The following is a 21,151-nucleotide window of genomic DNA, read 5'->3' as shown; positions in this document are numbered from 1 at the left end:
ACATTTCAAGATACTTTTGCAAGGAGGGTGTCAAACTCATCTTGCAAACAAGGCATTCTAACACTTCAATTTTCTCTTACAGTTTCCACTTGGCACAATATTTGTCCATAAATCTAGGGTTTGGGATTGTGTATGGGTATGTTTTTTAAACAGCATTTGTTTTAAATGCTTACAGCCTGCCTTGAGTCTGAAAGAACATTTCCTTAAATTCTGCCATTATTTAGAGGATAGTTTAGAAAAGTATTTTTTTGACTCGTTTGAATCCTATTTTGTAAAGTATGTGAGATAAAAAGCTTTAAAACTGGGATTATAAATAAAAAATGTCCAATATTTACACAAACACCTTGATACTGAGGGCATGAAGACAGCATGTTAATGATAGTCACTACCAACCCTGGCTCGGGATACTGACAAAACGCAAAGGAAAAAATAATCTATTAATAAGATAATTAAGAATTAATCCCACTCTCTTCCTATTTACATCACTACACTCCACTGCTTTGGAATTGTTTCTAATAGACATCCCTTTTGGTTTTAAACAATATAGATGTCTTTAGTATCATTCTAAGGTTCTGTCTCTAATATTATTACAAAGCTCTGCTATCTCATTTCCCATCTTAATGAGATCCAACGAACCCTTATTGTGACATTAAAACACAACCTACTGCCTGTATTTAAAAAAAAACAACCAAAACAGATTAGACAGGGAAAAAAATTGCTACATTTTGTTCCATGGATCTTACGTCTTTTTTAAAGGCATATAACTTGTCATATATCTGACTTAAAGGTGCATCTGGAAATATATATGAATTATAAAAATGAACTAAAAGTGTATCTGGAATTATGTATGACACTGTCATTACAAAAACATTAACAGGATATGTTGTCACCACTATGTAACTCTCTTACACTCAAATATTCCTTAAGCAAAACTTGGTTCACCAAAAAAAAAAAAATTTACAATTTTCTTGCTAATTCTTCATCTAACAATTAAAATACCCTTTTAAAAATAACTAGTTACACAATACAACCACTTTCTGACAGGGACGAAAATCTGCACCACTGTATTTAACTCTTTATTTTCAATCCAGCAGATTGACCCGCTCACAATGTAATGGTTTATGGACACATTTACTCAGGGCACATAAAACCCTCTCATTCTCTCAGGTGAGTATATTCAAAACAAGGGCAGAATTTGCTTCCAAGACCGATACACGCACAAAATTTTCCATTAATTGCAACACTACAACTTCCCCAAGACATCATGTTGGGAGAATGTTAAAAAGAAACAAAACCCAAAAAAAAATCCCACCAAAGCAAAACCAACCTCAAACTCTGAAAAATCAAAAACTTTGTCAGCAAAACATCAAACTGTTAGAAACCATTGTGAGACTTCTGGGATTGCTTGTATTTGTATTATTTTAGTAATTCTGCCTGTAAGTTTAAAAGGAAAAGGGACTTGGCAGACGAGCTCAATAACAGGCTTTGAGAATAAGACCTTGTGGGCTGAGTTTCACGCTAACAGGAAACTGCTCAGTCTGGATTTAATCAAGAGGCCATCTCTTCGCTGACACAACCAGGCTACCCAAAGGCAAAGGAGTTTTCATGTTTGCTTTAGTGCCCTCTGCTCAGAGGAACACTCTACTCACTGCCATGAAAAGATGCTCCTAAAGCTCTTTGCAATTTTTGACAGGAGTGCATGGTGACCACTGTTAGTGGTACCAATAAATGACACCAGTTTTGCACGGTTTTGTGCATCCAAAGAACTAAAAAAGCTCTCCAGCTCCTGTTTGTCTCCTTCAGCACCGTGTCCAGTGGTCTAACAGAGACCTCAACATCTCAGGGCTTCAGTAACATTTTCTTGGTCCTCTAAAACAAACAGATATGACATTTTAGAGTCTAATTTATGTATTTTAAAATCTCACTTTGATTTTTCAGGCAACAGATTATAGCCTTGATAATCTGCAAGTGTAAGTGATGCGCAAGTAGCTTCCTACAAGACGGACAGCATCTTTTAAAAGCAAATGTAGAAAGATTAAACGGAGGTATCCTTGCAAATCCTTATTTTCTGAGGTTGTGTGCACACTGATGTAGTGTAATTCCAACATCTTTACTAACCCTTGGCAACGCTGTACCTTCTGAGGGGCCCACTCTCTTTAATGTGATCATCTTACAGCTCTACAGCGCAAAACATTACCTACGTACACACTTCTTGCTGAAACAGGAGAGCTCCATGCAGACCAAAACACATACAGGCTGGAAAACTTCCTCCAAACACTACCTGTTTAAGCTTCAGTGGGAATATAAATTAACTATAAATGCCACCATTGCCTAAATTAATGCTACAGCCTAGCAAGAGGGATTAGAGACTCAAGAAAAAAAGGAGAGTTAAAACTCTGATCAGTACAAAACGAGGATGCTACCCAAAGATATACAGAACTATAGTAATTATCTCAGAAATATCACTGGAAACAATTGCTTTCACCCAAAAAACCCCACTGCTCTGCAGGTTTTTCCCAATGCAAATATTATCTGTTGAGATTCTGGAAGTGAGAATCATGGAATAAAATCGATCTAATTGTTTTTCATTACACAGACTGGAAAAAAATACTAAAACAACTAGGATGAACAATAAGAAAAGGAGATATCAAATACTCTTACGGCTCAGTCATTTGAAACATTACCACTCCACTAAAGATTTGTTTTATTCAGAAATTCTGCTGTTATTTTCAGAGCATCTAACTAACACTTTAAATGCAATTTTGACAGATTTTTAAACGCTTTTCACTTTCCTTGAAACTTACAGCTTTTCCAGATAGAGTTTTCCATTCTTCTTTTAAATTAACTTACTGGACAGGCAGCCTATGCTGGAATAAAAGTGCCTGAAGTGCAGTAACGTCTATGTTAAATGAAAATAAAGCACTCTAATCAAGATTGTCACTGTTTGTCTAAATATGAGTCTGCTTTAACCTTCTGAAAGTAGAAATAAGATGCTCTTTGTGATTTTAACCTTATTTTTTTCCCATTGCTTACACACAGGTTTCTCCAATACATAATTTTTATATCTACACTCATCCTTGGGGGAATTTAAAAAAAAGGAAAAAAAAATCAAATCATGGAATGATTGAACTTGAAAAGCTCCAGAAATATAAGCATCCATAATGTCACTCTAAGAGAAGAAAAACCTAAAATAGCCTTCATTTAACACGCAGACACACATCACTAAAAAAAACAGCAAGACACATGAAACAGAAGTTGTTTAGTTATCTTAGTCAAGTATTTTGGTAAAGAACAACTGCAAAGACATTAACAACTTTTTTGACAAAGCGTTTCCTTCCAACAAAGACCTTGATGGAGTTTCTAACTGAGTGGAAAGAAGTGGGATTGTGCCGTGGGTGCAGGACAGACAGACCCACAGCAGCTGACATTCATCTGCACCGACTCCCAACTCCACCACATGACCGTTGAACAAAAAAACCCTCTGAGAAGTGGCGATTTTGCCCAAACAATGTCACATAGCAGTGCCTCGACTAATCTTATCAAATGGAGTCACAAGTATTTCAAGTGCTTTTTGGGCCAGGCCGTTCCCATCCCCACTGCCTCCTGCCCTCAGTTCTGTGGGCCCGGCGGAGTTAGAGCCCTGCAGATCCCTGTGCCCAGTTGCCAGCATTGAAAACAGCCTGCATGGGAGAAAACTGTGAATTTGGAGCAGAATTTCCAGCCTAGGAAAGCGTGACTGGCAGTGCAGGGCTTGGGTGGCCAGCGGTGGACGTCCTGCAGACAAAGACAGCTGCTTTTATCCTACAGCGCACTTGGAAATGAAATGAAATGAAATAAAATTACACCAGGGCTCTCCACAGAACTCTCTCCACTTCACTTACTCCCATTTTCTCATTTTGGATACTGTTTAAAAAAAACAAACAACAACAAAAACCAAAAACAACAAAAACCCCAACCAAACAAAAAACCCCACCAAACCCAAAAAACCACACAAAACCATAATTCTGCATGCTGACTGCACCAAACTCAGAAGCCAAAATAAGTTTATGAGCTCTTTCCTAAGATCCGAAAAGGAGTGTTCCTGAATTTCCAAAGCTCCGCCCTTTTCCTTTCCTGTCACATACCCATTCTTGGCAGCGATCCAGAGTTTCCAGGACCAATTAATTCCATGATCATGACACAAAAGGCATTCTCGTTTTCTCCTCAAAGCTCACAGCCTGCTTGGTATCTTTCTGAAGCGCTGGCAAACAGTCACAAAAGCTGTGGGGCAGATTTAGAGGGAAAAAGAGAAAAGGAAAAAAGCCTCTTACACAAATGCTGCTGCTCAGTTAGAACCCTTTCACTCGGGCAACTTGCAGCTACTTAAAGCCACTCTGGGGAAAATAAGAAACAAGAGGCATTCCATGGTGCTGAGCTGTGCATTCTCACACCTTCTGAAGTGATGCAAATTTACACTCATTTGGATATCGGTGAATTTTGTGGGACCAGCTCTAAATGAATCACAGCAAAAGTAAAGAGACCTAATTTACACATCACCTCCCTGCATGCATCTAAAGAAGTTTTAGCAAGTGCATTACTAAACTGGATCTTCAAAGAGGTCTAGGTTAAAATGGCATTGTGCCGCTCTTACAAATGGTGGAGCTTAACCAGCCATGGGAACATAGAAATTCCTGCTCTGAATTTACCCACTCAGAAGCATCTGTGCAGCGAAGGAATGTCGCCATATTATTCAGTGAGAATCAACTCATCCAAGAGGTTCACTGTGCAGCATACAATGTTTTTAAAGAAAAAAAAAAAAAAAATCACCTGAACAGCTCCGAATCTCCATCTCTACCTTGTACAATTTATGCACTTACCTTCTTGTCACTTCCTACCTACGAAAAGTTCCCTCTCATCCTGCCTCTCACCTCTCTTGCTAGAAGGACTTTTAACAAAACCAATACAAGGCCTCTCACCCTCTTCTCTTGTCTGACTTGGTGTCATCATTGAGTTAACTGAACCTGAAACATCAGATAACCCATGTTTCTTTTTTGTTGTATTTCACAGATCTGCAGTTCATCACAACCCTGTTCCCTTTTAGGCATGCCAGGGATGTATTAATTTTGTAACTCGTATTATGAAATACTCCTTGTGGTGGTTTTGATTGGACACTGAAGCTTAGCAAGTTCCTAATTTAAAACTGAAAAGCAAGAAAAAGAAACCAGTAAGTCAGGTAAGACTCTTAGTCATGTGCATATTACATTGTTGGAGGACTATCTGTCATCAAATGACATTTACTAGAAACACTCTTATAATCCAGTAAATAAGTGTGTCCCGTACTAAGTATCTTCCCAAAGCTCTCCTGTATTAGAGGAAAATTATCTGTAAAACTCAGTATCTTCCTCTCTTCAGTGCCCAGAAACACCAAAATGTCCAACCTCCAAACCAAGCAGTAAATAAATACTCAAAATAATGAACAGCTAAGTGAGCAGAACACCAGGATGAAGGCAAGGAAATGGGCTTTAGTGCCCATTTTGGCAGTACAATCAGCTCATTTTCGAAAATATTTTGACTTCTGGAGCCAAAGGAAGTGTTACACAGTGTCTCCGTGAAAGAAGAGCTCTACAAAGTCTGCTGGAACTTGCATAAAGCAGGCAGTGATTAATTGTGAAAACTACTAACAGCCTTTTCCAGGTATGAATTACAGAGGGTCCCTAAGGAGGTAAAGGCAGCTGGTGCAGCTCCCCTGTGCCCCAGAAATAGTAATTATTGCTTCTGCTCACAGCCTTTATCTTAACTCCTCTTCCTCCTTCCCCACACTCTCACAGCTTCTAGTCAGCCCTGGAAATCTGGAGGTGCCAAAGCACCCAGGAACCATTACTGGGAACCACAAGGGAGAAAAGAAGAGGCGCTGAGCAGAGAAAACAAGTATAAAAGGTGGCAGACAGCTCAAACATTTTACTTCAGTCTGAAACAGCTTCTAGTGCTTCTGATCATAGATTACAGGGGTAGGTACAGTGCGCCTGCCATCTGAGGAATACTTAGAGGTTCAATCTCACAGCACAGCAAATTCTGTATTTATATACAATATTTCTAAGCTGCCTTGATGTTAAAAATGACAACTCTATGCCTATCCTAAGAAATGCCAGAGGAAAGCTATTAAATGTTGTTTGTGAAACAGTGGTCAGCAAAGCCCTTTGCCATGTTTCTTTCAAGAAAAAATGCTAAAATACTCTGTCATTTTTTAATAAACACCAAGCGTAGCAAAAAGAGGGGATGACTGATATTATCACTAACACAATCAGACAGATTTCATATGGTATCATGATTTTTGACTACCAACAAGTATTCACTTGTCCTGTGAAAAGTCACACTATTTTTTATCTCCTTCCAGAAATGTAATTTAAATTAATTGTGGAGCTCATCATCACTTTCTGCTCCATCAGTAGAAACAAAGAAGGTCCTGTATGAGGCAGCAGGCAGCAGTGCTAAATTCAAAATGGATTTAAGGATGCCACAAGTAATAATTCTGTTGCATAATAGTAGCATGAATGCATATTACATAACCCAAAATGCTTTTATTCATCCTAATTGTATTGTTGGTTCTCCTTTCACACTGTAAAGCTTGCTCAAACAGTACACAGAAATTAAATTTATACTGACTCAGGAAATCAGTGTAAACTGCCCCTGCATCCAGAATAAACAACAAGGCGAGAGTGATAAATTATAAATAGTATGAATAGCTGGAAATTAAACCTGTAGGTGTGGGGAGATGAAATGCCTTCTGACAGAGGAGAAAATACTTAGCAGAAGACTCATTGATATTTTAAAGTAAACTGGTCTGGGAACAAGGTATTTCTGTGGAACAACAAATACCCAAGAAATGCTGTTACATGTCTCATAATAATTACTGTGAGCAATCTCTAATGCCAATTTTTTCTAAGCTTTTTAAAAAGAAATAGGTTAGCAGTCAGTAACCACTTTTATGACCACATCATGAAAACATACCTACGCTGCGTTATAAACTTCATTTCCATGGCTGTGCTTTTTACTACCCTTTGTTTTGAAACTAAGAGGCATCTCCAGGGTGGTGTCTGAGTAGAAAAAGCAGTAATAGGAAGCTAATGTTTCCTAATATTAAGTGTTACCAGCTTGAATACTTATTTATGTGCTGAAAGAGTCCAAAAATATTAACTCAATCATAAATCCAGGACAAACTGCATTTTTACTATATTATCTAGATATTACAAGGGATGGAGTATGGCATTGTCTGGTGTTCTCCTGCACACACACACCCCTACAGAGCCAGGGAGTGACTGTGTTTGGCTACATGCGTGTCTGCAAGCGATGGCAACATCCTTGTCCCAGTTGTACAGGCATTTTCTCTATGAGAAATTCTGCATGTCAGCAGACAAACAGAAGCATGTGACAACTAAACTACTGCACACTTACATAAATTACTGCATTCTCCTAACTAAAGCACCAGTCATGAACCCTCCTCTTTTGCCCCAGCACAAATGGTGTGAGCTGTCCCCAAACCCTCTGCAAATATTTGTGTTTTGGTTTAAGAATGCTGCCTTGCACTCAGACAGAAATCCTCAGGCAATGGACACAAATCAAAACACATAATTAAGCAGAAGTATTGAGTCAGAATGCAAAATAAGTATAGCTCACAAGTAAGGGGGAAAAAAGAGCAAAAAATGCCAGATAAATAAGAAGTTGTCCCCATTTGCTGTCTGTTGTTTTGATTTTTCTTCTTTTTTGAGGGGGTTGTTGTTTAATTACCCACCAGGAGTTAACAGCCTCTGCTCTTCCCTGTCCTGCTCCCTCTGACCTCTGCTCTCCCCTGTCCTGCTCCCTCTGACCACTTGATATTTTCCCGAATAAAGTGCCTGGTTTTGCAGGAAGAATGCAAGCCGCGTGCTTTAAATAAGTGTGCAAGAGTTCATTCACATTTTCTCTGCTCCAGGGAGCAAGGAGCCTGTAGCACAGCCAGAATCAATCTGAAGCACTCCATGGGAGGAATGCAAAGGCCTAAGATCTGCCTTCCAAGTGAAACACATTGTTGTTACTCATGGGGCATTTCCAACAGCAGCACAATGGCTGCCATCTCCAAACCAAAGACACCGGCCGTGCCCTAAAGGGTTACTACTTTAAGAAACACGAAATGCATCAGAGGTACAGCCAGAGATTACTACAAACCAAGCAAACAAAAGCAGAGGCATATCTTCATAATTTTCTTGCTGTTATTTGCATGGAATATTTAAACCAGGTTCCAAATGCACCTCAGGAGCATTTAGTTAATTAATCTCTTTTGCACTGCAGACTACAGCTAATCCAGATGGGTGTACTGACTTGTTTGCCATCCCAACATCAACACATCTCTGAAATGTTATGAACCTCATCTGACAAGTTCTATCCACAGGAATACTCTAAACAACTGAAGAACATTCTGCACTTGATTCGAGTCAAAACAGAAACTCAATTTATTGTGTGCAAGCTTGTGTGGGGCATAAACTATATTCAGGAGGGAATAAAACCCTAGATAGCTCTAACATGATGTCTATTTCTGCTTTAGGATTTATAGCTACTAACAATGAGCCATTGGGATCTGGCAGTCTAATGAGATCTACCACAAGTCTTCAGTATGAAACCCAAGGGCTATCTCAAAGCATTCAGTCATTCCATATTGTTCAATCATTCTGAGATCTTTCATTTTATTACAAAGTGGAAAATGCCACTTTGTAATAAAAACATGTTGTTTTACTTGCACAAAGAGCCCATGGACTCCCCAGAAAGGAACGGCTATTGACTGGAAGAAAGGTTGAGTCTCCATAGGGAGAAAGGCAACTGTACAAAGCAGCTGAGGGGTGGGAGGGGAAAAGAAAATAATCCCTTAAACTGCTTTCAGACCAAAAAAGGTGGGATGAATATAAGAGAAAAAATAGACTAAATAAAACACTATAATAACAGGATTACTCCACAAAAGCACATGAAATGCCTACACCTCCTTAGTGCCATTGTGGCCCAAGGGCAGCGCTGCTGGCTGGTGTCATAACCATGTGCGGGACAGCCATAGAGGTGGCACAGAGGAAAAAGTCAGAACTCCATCAGTCTGCAACCCAGCAGAGCAAAAGGTTAGTGAATGCCACCACGCAAAGTGGCACAAAGATTCACACCTGAGGTGGAGCTGCCAAAATCTCATTTTCATTGCCAAACCTGCTGTAGGTGAGCTACGCTCTGATGTGCAACAGATGGCTTATGCAACTAAACGGAGATAAATGTGAGAGGCTAGGAACAAAATCTGCTGAAAGTTCTACCCTCAGAGATCCCATGATGGCACATGGATCAGAGAAAAGACCTGAATGGTTGCAGTAGGCAGAACATTACATCTTTCAGCACAATGATTGGAAGCGACAACAAAAAGAAAACAATTCTGCCAAGTATAAATAAAGGGTACCACAGCAAGTCAAAGGACATTGTTCTTCCACTGCATAAAAGGTCTGAGGAGCCCACATGTAGAGTACCCTGCTCTGCTCAAGCTGCCTCATTTTTAAAGCCGCTATCGTGAAAATGAATGGGGTAAAGCAAAGGGCAACCCACACAATTCCTACTTTTGCAGAGTCTAAAACTGCACAGATGCAAACCTGTGCTTTACACACACAAAAAAGAGCAAGATCTGAGCACTCAGAGTTCTCCTTAACGAGGAGGAGGTTGCAGGGCTGCTGGAAAACCAGCCCACACCAAATTCCTCTACTATGTGGCAATATGGCCCCAACACCTCCTGGGCATTAAAGTCCTCATGATTCTTTTGATAAGTACCTATGTTCAATCTTATTCTGCCTCATTAAACATTTGCTGCAAACAAATTGAAACCAAAAATTTATCAACAGCCACAAATAATAATTGTCATTTTAAACTAAACTATAGAGGTTTTCCCCCCCTCTAACAATGGCCAGATGCTATAGAGGAAGGTGAAGAAATAACACCCATAACATTCAGAATAACCAGCCTAAAGGAAAAGACTCTTCTCAGCAGCAGGGCATGTTCATTTTATACCTAAATCTCAAAAATTGATGTCTTGTGTTTTGAATCACATGCATTTGTTCTCATTATTTATATAAATGTTCAATCCTTTCTGAATCCTCCTGGACTTGGTTGGACTCAATTACTTCTGCCAGCAGCAAGTCCCTTCAGGTTAATTACATGCAATATCAAATCACTAATTTCTTTTCCCCCTTGCTTTCAAAACCACCCTGGAGATAAAGTGTCCCTTCTCCACTCACTGTTTTGAATGCTTCTCCTATATCCTCCTAATCATTGCCAGAATGGAGCCTCAATCCTGTGAGGATTTATTGTTAAACTTGCACATCAACCTCAGCTGCACCAAGACATAAATATAACAGTCCTCACGTTTTTAGTGTCTCCAAATCCCTCTCCACCTGTGGATCCCCTTTCTAGTTCTCCTACCTTTGAGATGAGGGAGCAAGCACCAGAAATGAGTGAGGAGTTGCTGTCATCTCCCTAACAATATTTTCTAAGCTTCATTTCATTCCCCCCTTCCCTGCTGTAAGTTAATATTAGAGCTTCCTTTCACAACAGCTGTTGCATGGGGGGCAAATGCTTCCACAGAACTCTGGACTCTCAGAAGTCCAGCTCTTCTCCCCAGCTGGTTTAAATTAATTCATTTCTGGTCCTAAATTGTTTCCATGTGCTGCTGTGCCTTGCTAAGCAGCTGCTCCTTGCTGCAAGTGTCACATGTGAAGAAGATATCCATGTGATAACACTATAAAGCCACTAAATAAATATTACCATGCAGCTCTGACAGCCAATCCATGTCACTCAACTTTTTTTAATGCTCAAACCCTTCAGCAGCCCCAAAACCCCAGCCTTTTCAAAGTCATATCGTCCCAGAAACACTTTTTCCCCATCTCTTTCCCACCTCCCCAATGAAAGGGGAATCTCCCAAACCCAGGCCACCAAAGCTGAACTTTAATCCCTACCCAAATCCTACTTTTGTGCTATGTTACAACATCCAACATAGTCTAGAGAAAATCTGCAGCCATGCTTTGAAGGTAATTTGGGTGAAAGGTGCTGTAAGAATTCAATTATCAATTCACTTGGATATATTCCCACTTTCCTTGCAGTCCCTAAATTGTCACCTATTGGTAGCATGGTGGTAAACTGAACTACAGTATTCGGGCATTAGCATGAGTTCAGTTTGGTCCAACATAAAAGGATTTCCATAAACAGTAAATGGATTTCCATGTCCAAAACATATAATTCCTCACTATGGCTTTAAAACTTTCTTTATATAAGAGAAAAGAAAAAAATTAAAACAAAACACACATCCTCATCCATCAATAAAATTCTTATTTCATAAGGTGTAAAAACTTAACACAGACTTTAGAGTTGAGCCCTACATGCTAGTGTACTACCCAGGAAGAATTACAAGTCACTTCTGAAGCACTTGTATGGCCACTGAATATAGAGCTTTTTGGGGTCAATCAAGGGCAAAACTACTTTTGGGAGACTGCAGGAGCAAACTGTGACACCTTCACAGAGACAAGTGCTGGTGAACTGCTCAACCCTTCAGTAATGAGGTTCCAATTCCCTTTAGGAATCATCTTTTACAATCTCTGATACTAACTACTAACACTAGACATCACACACGTTTTGCCTCTGCTTTACAAGACACTATGCAGTGACTACACAAAGACAAGCAAGAGCAGGATCCACACCAAGTTAGCGTTTATTTACCTGTTACACAAAATAACCCCGTTTTCTCCAAGAAGCTAAGCATGATCTGACTACTTTGTGCTGGCTTCTTCACACAGCTGCACCCCCTTACAGCTAAAGGAAATTATATATTTAAAAAACAGCAGTAGTAAAAGATGCAAGTTCAAAGCATGCATTTACACACATATTTTTAATTAGCTTTACTAAGGTTCAATTTAAATCCAAGTGTGACTAACGTGCTTGCAATGCTTCACCCTGTTCCTTAAATGAAGGCATCAAAACCCAAACTGTAAAACTAATGGTTTCTCCAGGGCTGTTCTCTGTACAGCATCTCAGTCCAGTTCATGTGCTGCATCTTCCAGGCTTTCCGATGACACATCGCCACATTCCTTGCCAACTCTTCCTTAACCAACAAGTGACCTAGATCTAGCATTCAGAAAGAAAGTGCCAGTTCCTTTGCAAAGCAAACAAAATTTGGGGGTTATTCCTTTCACTTACTGCTTCTTAAAAAAGCAAGCAAGATAACATTCAGCGATGTCAGCAGCAAGACAGTTAAGGCACTGGAATTCAGGGAGAACCTGTAGCATCCAAGTAGCACAGTTTAAAAAAACAGTCATCCTGGCTGTCAGAGGAATTCCCAGGGGAAAGCAATTATAGCACAGGATGTCATTCTAATCCTGTATGTCACAGGTAAACAGAGTATGCCAAGGGCAAGTTTTGTCCATGAGCAGGCTGGCTGGGAGACATATAAAATGCAGGTACAACCAGTGCAGCAAACGAAGTCTCCAGCAGCTTTGCTCAAGAGGCTCCCTTAACTCTTGTTATTCCACTTAATATAAGAATCATTAGCAAGAGGTGCCTCTGCACAGCCCCAGGAAGGGAGGCTGCCCCTATCTCTCCCTGGTTCCTCATGGCTGTGCCGGGGTATCCCAGCCCTAACTCAGCCTTAGTAACACCACAGGATTAAAGCACTGCCACCCTGTCACACTTTGGCAGCTTGGAGTGAGAGGTTTTACACTCAACTGAGAGCATGACACTGTGCTACAAAGCCAGTCACCCTTCTAATTATGCATTTTGGATTTGGAACTAGGAAAGTAATGGACAGTAATCTTTCCGGCTTCCATTTTAAAACACTTTATAGGCTCAGTTTCCATTTTTGAGTGTCTGTTGCACACACAGCCTCTATTAACCAGCTGATGACTGCATCCAAGACTGCTACTTAGGATATCCCTGGAGCAGAGATCTGTGCCTAAACCAGGAAGTGAGGAGAAAAATATTCCATGAGAAGTCATTAATAAGGGCTGTGAATAGTACCACGGTACTACTACGCTCACAACTGAAGGAAGGACAGGAGGAAGGAGCCTACTCCAAACCAAAAGACAAGCTGAGTTAGATGCCAAAGCTTTCTTTTGGATAACTGTGTACATGTCTATAGGTAAAATCATTCAATACATTACTTTGTGGATCTCCAGCAACTAGCAGGCATCTTCCCCCATGCAAAACCAATGTGAGCACACCCCATCCTTCTTCCTTCTCCAAGATAGTTCCTCAGAGACTTTGGAGTGGACAGTAGCACAGCTCAGTTTCTGTAGGGAGCCTGTCAGCTCCTTGGGAGCTGCTTTTCTGCTTCTGCCAAACATACGGACAGAGCTACACCCTGGCCTCGGTCTGGGCAGTCAGGACAGGCTGAGGGAACCTGATTAAAAGAGTCTGCTTTAGCTAAGAGTGACCAACACATGCTCTAAATCAAGAAACAAAACAGCAAGCTGCAGCAAGGACAATGATCAGCCAAGCCCTTGTCTGCTGCTTCTATAGGAAGCTACACTTGACCAGAACATCTGGGATCTAAGGGTAAGATGAAAAAGAAATCACAGAGCTGGCTCAGGAGGGCACGTGGGAGGGCAGGAGCAGGCTCAGAGAAAATGTGAGGTTTTGCTTCTTCCTAAATGTTGATGATTCCAGGCACCACTTAAATCTCAACCCATAGTTAGGAGGTCTGCGCTGGAAAGAAAGAAATCCAGACTAAAGCTTCTTTTCTGACATATTGATTGAGTCACAGAGAGGTCCCAGGTCCCAACTGGGATACAGATTAGTTAGTCACAAGTTTTTGCAATGTTCTTCTGTCTGAACTCTCCAGCACAAGCTTCCTGCCAATGTATGTGACTTTAGAGGTGTTTAGAAGCCAAACTTGCGGTCACATGCAGTTTTCAGTGCAAGGCAATCACTTGCACTAAATAAAACAAAATTAAAAAAAAAAAAATTTAATTAAAAAATTTATTTTTAAAACACCCCAGAATTCCCAGAAAAGGTAATTCTCAAATAATAGCAGTGTTAAGAAAACACACAAATATTAAGTGATAGATTTGCTACTTTTCAGCTTTTTCCTCTTTTAGCATTTTAAGGTATTGAAAAGCACCCTTCTAACAGCAGTTCATTTACAATTTTGGAAGAACATGTTCTGCTATACACCAAACATTATAATATTAAAGACACTTTGAGACAAGCTATATTTTGAATCCATCTCTGCCTGAACAAACCCCAGAGCCAGAAGTTCAGCTGTAGCCAAAAAGAGAAAGCAAAAAGTAAAAACCAAGTTTCTAAAATCTCCTCTAGATGTGTAATCCATGCCTAATGAAGCCAGGCAGCCTGGCCATAAGTGAGCAGAGTACTTATCTGTTATCTGGATATTTAAGACTCAAAGGAAGAGGAGTCCGTGTCATCCATCAGTAAAGCAAGAAACTTGATGACAAGGACGGACTCTGAAAGCTCAGCAATCATGTCAGGTGTGGAGACTCGGCACTGAGGCTCGGGGAACTCCTGTTCCTGGCTACATTTCCTGTGACCTGCCTCACTAAATACTCACACACTGTAGGTCTCTTCCTCACTCTTTCCCAGATGAAGGACTGTGATAGGAAAGACATTTGCAGGTATTCGGGAGCCCCTCCTGTCTGAGCGGCTCATTCCTCACCATTCCCTCCTCTCCCAGGGCTGGACAACAGTGGCCCATCCCTCTCTAACTCCTGGAAAGGGAAGATAAAGCACTCCAGCTGCTTAACGGGGGCTCGACAATAGTCACTTCACAGCATTTTAAAACCTCGTTTGCTTTTACTTTAGTAATCTTGTCCACCTGCCCACACCCCACCCATGCGTCTATTCTTCCTGCACCACTCTTCCCCCTCCCCCAATTCCCCCCATCTCTCCACTTACTTCTCTACTCGCTGCTTTTTCCCCTTCTCTTTCAACTGTTTACTGTTACCTATAGATCACCGGCTGGAGTTCACCTCCCCACGCCATTCACACTGTTAGCATATTCCTCCTGGCCCCAGAAATTCAGGTATTTAGTGGCTGATCTACTTTTACAGCCACTGTTTGGCTGTTCTGATCTGCTTCTGGCTACAGTATGACTCAACTCGTCTCTGGTTCATTTCACGGGTACCTGGTTGTCAGTTCAAGATCAAAACCCCCCAGAACATTTGTCTGATATGCTCTGGTGCCTTTTCTTCAGAGACAATAGCACCATTCTCTGACATCCAGCCTCCCCATGGGCTGCATTCACATCATCAGAGGGAAGCTGAATCCCATTTTTCAGGTTCTTTCTGAAAAAAAAGTTTTAAAACACAACATTCACTTTCTAACCACATCATTCAAATTCCTTGCTGTACTCCCAAACCTTCCCTTCCAGTTACCAATATGCCTTTTTTTCTAGCCCGACATAATGCCATTCAACCGATTATAATCGTCCACCCCAAATCCTCCTCATCCCTTCTTCTGAGTGTGCCATCCATCTGTACAAATCTCTGTTTCTTCATCCTTTTCTCTCACGAAGATGTCAGGCTGCGTATCTCAGCTTCCACAGCTTTTGTAGCTTGTTCCTCTCTCTCCAGGATCCTCTCAGGAGAGCTCTCAAAATCTATCCTGGAGACACCAAAACGCACTTTGTTTTAAAAAAAAAAAAAGCATTCATGCTTTCTCTGGTTGAACCCATCGTGTTTGGGATGGATTCTCTCTCAATATTTCTAGAAGGCACACTTGACTTTTGAAGCTTTAATACCAATCATCAGCTAAGACGTGTGTACAGACAATCCTCTTTAAATATCTTAGTCATTCTTCTTAGTCAAAACAGTGCTTTTGTGCAGCATCTCTCACAATACTGAGCTCCCACTAGAGCTTTTAATATTCCCTAATACTCTAGTGCTTAAAGTCTTAAGCTTCACTAAATATTTAGTGACTAAGTATTTGGTGACAAAAGCAGTGGCTATTATTGGCATCCTTTGATGTCTAATATTAAATTTAAAGCTAAGAAATTCAGTGATTATCCAAAAGCTTCACACTTCTGAAAGTTACGGAACTGCTGATGCCTGCTTAAGTCACAGCCTGTTTGTCTTTTACTTCTGTTAGTTGTAGAAGTTTGAAACACAAGAAAGACATTTCTGTATTTCAATAGGCAAGTGTTTATGGTGCTTTAGTTTGAATCTTATGATTCATTCTGTCACAACAGGGCCAACCATTCAGTGACCCGGGATGGGTTCTTAAGATGGAGAATTTTAAGGAAGGTTTATTAGACTTGACCTGCCCAAACAAAGCAGGAGAAGCTCAGTGCCTCAGAAAGGGTCAGATTGCTAAGTGGACTTTTACAGGACACAAACCGACACTGAAAAATAATTTTAAAAAAAGTAAATCCAGGCATGCATATGATCCGTAAGAGAGTTACTATGTTTATTACTGTGAAGGCTCAATACTTGCTGATGTACAAATAGGTTGTTGACCTTGAGTCTTCAACCTAAGCCTGAACTTAGGGCACCATCAAAAAAATTAAGACCAATATTGCTAAATCCAACACCTTGTTCATTTAGTGCTAATGGACTTCAAAGCGTAGGAAAAAAAAATCATCAACCCTTATAAACTCCAGATTAAAAAAAACAAGTCACCTGATGACAGTTCTAAAACAATTTGGCTTTTCAAAGCCAAACTGCTGGGGGCAGGGATGGCTCTTCATAAATAATGCTCTGGGTTAGAGGCTATTTATTGATTTCAGGATGACAAAAAAGCCATTAATAAAACAAGATCACAAGAAGAGTTTAAAACACTGAAGAGCTTAAGGGAAACAAACAGCCCATATGTTCCAAAATATTTTAAAATAATACACATGAGGGTTTTTTTGGTTTGTTTTTTTTTTTGCTCATGAAAGAGGCCAGACTGGAAGCCGAAGTCATGGATTTATGCCTGGAACAGGTGCAGATTTCTGACACGTTGCCTCCTTCCCCACAAAAAGGGCTTGATTCTGACCTGAAAAAACCAACAGCAGCCACAGAAACCTGACAGTCACTGCCCTAACCTTGCAGTCCCTGGTCCTCCTATTGGGAGGGGTAGCATCAGCTGTGGGGATGACCTCAGGAACATACACACTCCCTTCCTTTGAGAACAGGACCAAGGCCTGGCAAACTCTTTCTATTACAAAGAACAACACAGCCCATGCAGGAAAAAATTCTACTTTTCTGAACTATGTTTATGGGACACAGGCACGTTCAAAATTATCTTCACCTCTTACACAAAACCAGCTGGGAAAGTTGCAGGAGCTCAGATATACTTTGTAATATTTTCCTGGTAAAAACAGGAGGCAGAAATGGGAAATTTGCCACTCAAAGGAAGCAGATTTGAAATTACTGTTCTGATTAGTATTCTGTGTACTTCTTGGAAACACGAGAAGGGGAGACTCTAAGCAAGGCAGAATTTGCTTATTTTTCCTGACTCTGGTTTCAGTTCTGCTGTATTGCTTCATGTCACAGGAGCTTCACAAGAAAGTGACTGGATATAAATCTCAGGGCAGTTTTAAAAGCCTTTAAAATACCAACATGGCTTCTACATCAAGCCTTATATTATTGCCTTTGATCCCAAAGAAAAAAAACAAAGTACTATGAAAGTTATAGGCACCTCCTTCAGATCTGGCCCCAACTGCCACAGCTGCACTGATTCCAATGAAGTGAGGAAATTTTTTATCAGCTGTGGACTTGGCCTGACAAAGGTGAAGGGACTCAGTAGCATGTCAAATCAAGTGTGTGCATTCAAGCTGATTTTACTTACCATTAAAGCCTTCGTGCTTTGAAAAACAGTACAGAGCTGTAATTCTTGCAGAAATGCAATTAATTTCTCATCCGGCTAAGAAAGCAATACAGAAATAAGACCCAAACCAATACTCTTTTAAGTTCAGAGGAAGTTCTGCTGACATTGAGAGACCTTCACCAGTCAAAATAACACAACTATTTGTTTGGAGATGTGAGATAGGTTCCTAACAGCAGAAACAAGCCATAGTCCAGTCTGAAATAACTGTTAGATGTTCAGCTTCTCGAGCCATAAGCTAAAATCCTTATTTCTGTAACAAGAATCACCTGATACATGGCCACAGCTGGTCAAATTGTTTTCACAGGTCAAGAAAAGAGGAAGAGTCAACACAAGGAGAGCGTTATTTCAGATGACCCAGGCAGACTAGTTCAGTATTTGGTTTGTTCTTTTTTTTTTTTAAGAATGAGAGCAGTCAGTGCTAAAAGTTAATATTGTAACAATTCCTGTGGAATTCAGCTCCCTGGAGACAGCTCCGAAGTCCATGAGCAGCCCTCCCCAATGCCCCCGAGCCAGCCTCACTTACCCCCAGCCACCTTGCTCCTTTGTTGGCAGCCTGCTGAATCTGCACTTTTTTAAGGGTGACATTGTAGACAGCTCCATCTTCTACCTCTTCACCCCCATCCTGAAATGTGGTCTGCCAGGAACAGGAGAAAGAAAGAACAATAAGATGGAAAGGAACGTTTTCCCCCTTCTGCTGATCACAGTCTATCCCTGGCCTGGAGTAGCAGAGCAGAGGAGATGGGCAGCACAAAGTAAAGACAATAATCAAAGCAATCCAGGATACCCTTAGGTTGAGGGAACACTGGAGATATTCTTGGCAAGCTGTCCTTTCCTGTGGTATCGAGATTCCCTGAGTTTCCATTTAACTGTTTTTCCTAGACTAGCACATATTTTACATAGTTGCATAAAGTCTTTTTAGGAAAGAGTTTGGTTTTGATTAGCAGTCGTCTCTTTCCTCCCCTTTTCTACAGCAATTAATCTCTTTGGCCTTTCATTTAGGGAAGGATTCACACTTTTAAAACTCGAATTACTTCGGCAGACAGCCTTGAAACTTTGAAGCTACAGAGCATTTAAAACACAGCAACATTTTAATTGTCTTGACAAGGAGGGATCTGAAGCGCTTGTGATTTGCTTTTCCAAAAACGTATTATTTCAAGAAGAAGAAAAAACCCAAGCAGCTTTACAGCGGTGGGGGGAGAGGGGGTGGCGGTTAAAACTCGCAAATAAGAAGCCGAGGATAATAGAGCAGAATGCAATGTCACCCGAACTTCCAGCGAACGTGTGATGTAGGGACTCCGCTCGGAACCGGGCACGGCATCGCTGGGCACAGCGTATCCCGGTACCAAGCACAGTATCGCTGGGCACGGCATCGCCGGCATCGGATACGACACCCCTGGCACCGGGCACAGCATCGCCGGGACCGGGCACGGCACCGCTGGGCACGGCATCGTTGGGCAGCGGGACCCGCGGCACGACAGGGCAGGACAGGACAGGGGACGGGACAGCCGGTTACCATTTTCGCTCTCCACAGCAGTTTCATCCTCGGTGGCTTTCCGGGTGCCTGGTCGGACGCGCCGCGCTGCGCCCGCCGCGGGCCGGGCCGGGCCGAGCCGAGCGGCCCCTGGGCTCCGGGGGAGGGACGGACGGACAGGGGGAGGTGGCCGCGCCTGGCGCCGCCTCGGCCCGGCCCGGGCCGCCCAGGGTTTCTTGTTTATGGCGGCGGCCCCGCTCGGAGCGCCCTGCCTGGCAGTGCTTGCGCTGCCCGGGAGTCTCCGCTCGGCCCCGCGTGCGGCGGGCGCGTCCTGCCCGGCTCCCAAGGAAGCGTCTCCTCCTCCTCTCCCTCTCTTCCCCTCCCTCTCCTCTGCCGCTGCCTGAGCTGGGCGGAGGGGAGCAGGGTCAGGTGTTCGGGCCGCCGTAAGGAAGGAATTTTAAGCTATGCTTAAGTTTAAAAACTTACTTCTACCAGTTGGGAAGTAAGGAAATGAAAGATTTTAGTAAGCCCTGCCCGGCAATCGCCGACACTACCCTCACTTTTGTTCCATATCGCTCACAAAGAAGCCCCCATGAGCACTTCTGTGGATGCTTCAGCTGCAGGCAGCTGCGTGCTGACGCGACGATCTCAAGACACCCTAAAAACCCCACTAACTTCGTTGCCTCCTGAGCTGTCTTTAGTTACCTGCTTTTGGGGACTTAGAGTAGGGATTATTCAAGTGCACAAGTTTCCGTGCAAGGTAACGAAAGTGCTAAGAATTGAAACAGCTCAGACGTCCCGAAGCCCCACACTAACCTCGGGCGTATTCCTGTTCTTATTTCCACCAGTGTTAGTACCGATGACCTGAGGAGCAGTGCAGGCTCGGGGGCTGTCAGCACTCGCACCTCTTAACATAAGGAACCATACGGAAGCAAGGAACGTTATTTTCAGCTATGAAACCAAGACTGAGCTGTGTGGTCACAGGTGCCCTGATCTGATCACTTGCCAGGCTGTGCATTTAGTTTATGTGTGTGATCCTGAAGTGATCCAGAATATACAGACTTTGATAACCTGACTCAAGTGTACTGCACCCTACAAATCAAAGTGTAGATTTCCCAAAGTCCTGTGGCTTCTCCTGTAAAACTGCACAGAGCAGTCTGAATGCTTTAGATTTTGCAAACCGTTCTTCCATGTCATAATTTTAATGTGCAGAAAGTGGAGTGTGCATTGAATCCCTCGTGGCCAGCCCAGCAGGTATGTGAGTACCTGCAGAGCAAATTGCCATTGGACAGGACCACCACATCAGCATAAGAAAATGAATATCCAGACACAAGGAATACAACACCAAAGCCAAAAAATTACTCTGAAATAAAAGCTTTTTTGTGCCATGATGTCCTGCTCCCACAGTACAAGCACTACCATCACTTTGGATGGCAGTCAGAAAGCAATGGCACTTATTTCTATTTCTTTATTTAAAAGAAAATGGCAGTGAGTTAATACAGTGGGAAGGAGCTCCTGTGTTTGATTCAGTTTGGCTTCTGTTGAATCACGTTTCAGACTGGATCCTTACAGAACACCTTGTGGACAGACAAGCTCAGGACTTTTCCATTCAAGGCAGAGCACAAGCCCTCTCAGAAATTATATTCGTGAACCCTCTTGGCCACTGACAAGTGACAGAGAGAATCTCCATCAGGAAGGAGCAGCAGATGACATCATCCAGTTTAGCAAGCAGCAGAAAGCTACCATTTTTATTCATTGGATTTGCCATTAGTCTTGCACAGAGTTAGATTTTCTTCACAGATTATTTTTAGGGAGATACAGTGCCCACAATTTAGAATCATT

At 41.8% G+C, this 21,151-nt stretch overlaps 1 protein-coding gene across 2 annotated transcripts in view; it reads right to left on the bottom strand.

Moving 5' to 3' along the window:
• The window catches only part of RGL1 (ral guanine nucleotide dissociation stimulator like 1), a 54,893-nt gene extending 35,418 nt beyond the window's left edge, over positions 1–19,475 (bottom strand). Inside the window, exons 1-2 of one of the 2 annotated variants that reach the window (XM_042033959.1) lie at positions 19,352–19,475; positions 18,362–18,472 (exon numbers count right to left, since the gene is read on the bottom strand). In XM_042033959.1, the coding sequence (XP_041889893.1) occupies positions 18,362–18,472; positions 19,352–19,378 (138 nt within the window). In that variant the 5' untranslated portion in view covers positions 19,379–19,475. Of the gene's footprint in view, positions 1–4,124; positions 4,261–18,361; positions 18,473–19,351 lie in introns of those variants that run through there. The other variant, XM_042033960.1, reaches the window with a different exon arrangement.
• Positions 19,476–21,151: the final 1,676 nt, after the last annotated feature.

Source organism: Corvus kubaryi, unplaced genomic scaffold (genome assembly GCF_017639235.1).
Source record: "Corvus kubaryi isolate FWS band 111438036 unplaced genomic scaffold, C.kubaryi_AGA036_p1.0 37361, whole genome shotgun sequence".
Lineage (NCBI taxonomy): Eukaryota > Metazoa > Chordata > Aves > Passeriformes > Corvidae > Corvus > Corvus kubaryi.
Note: the sequence above shows the minus strand (reverse complement) of the source record. Positions and strands in the feature narration are given on the sequence as shown.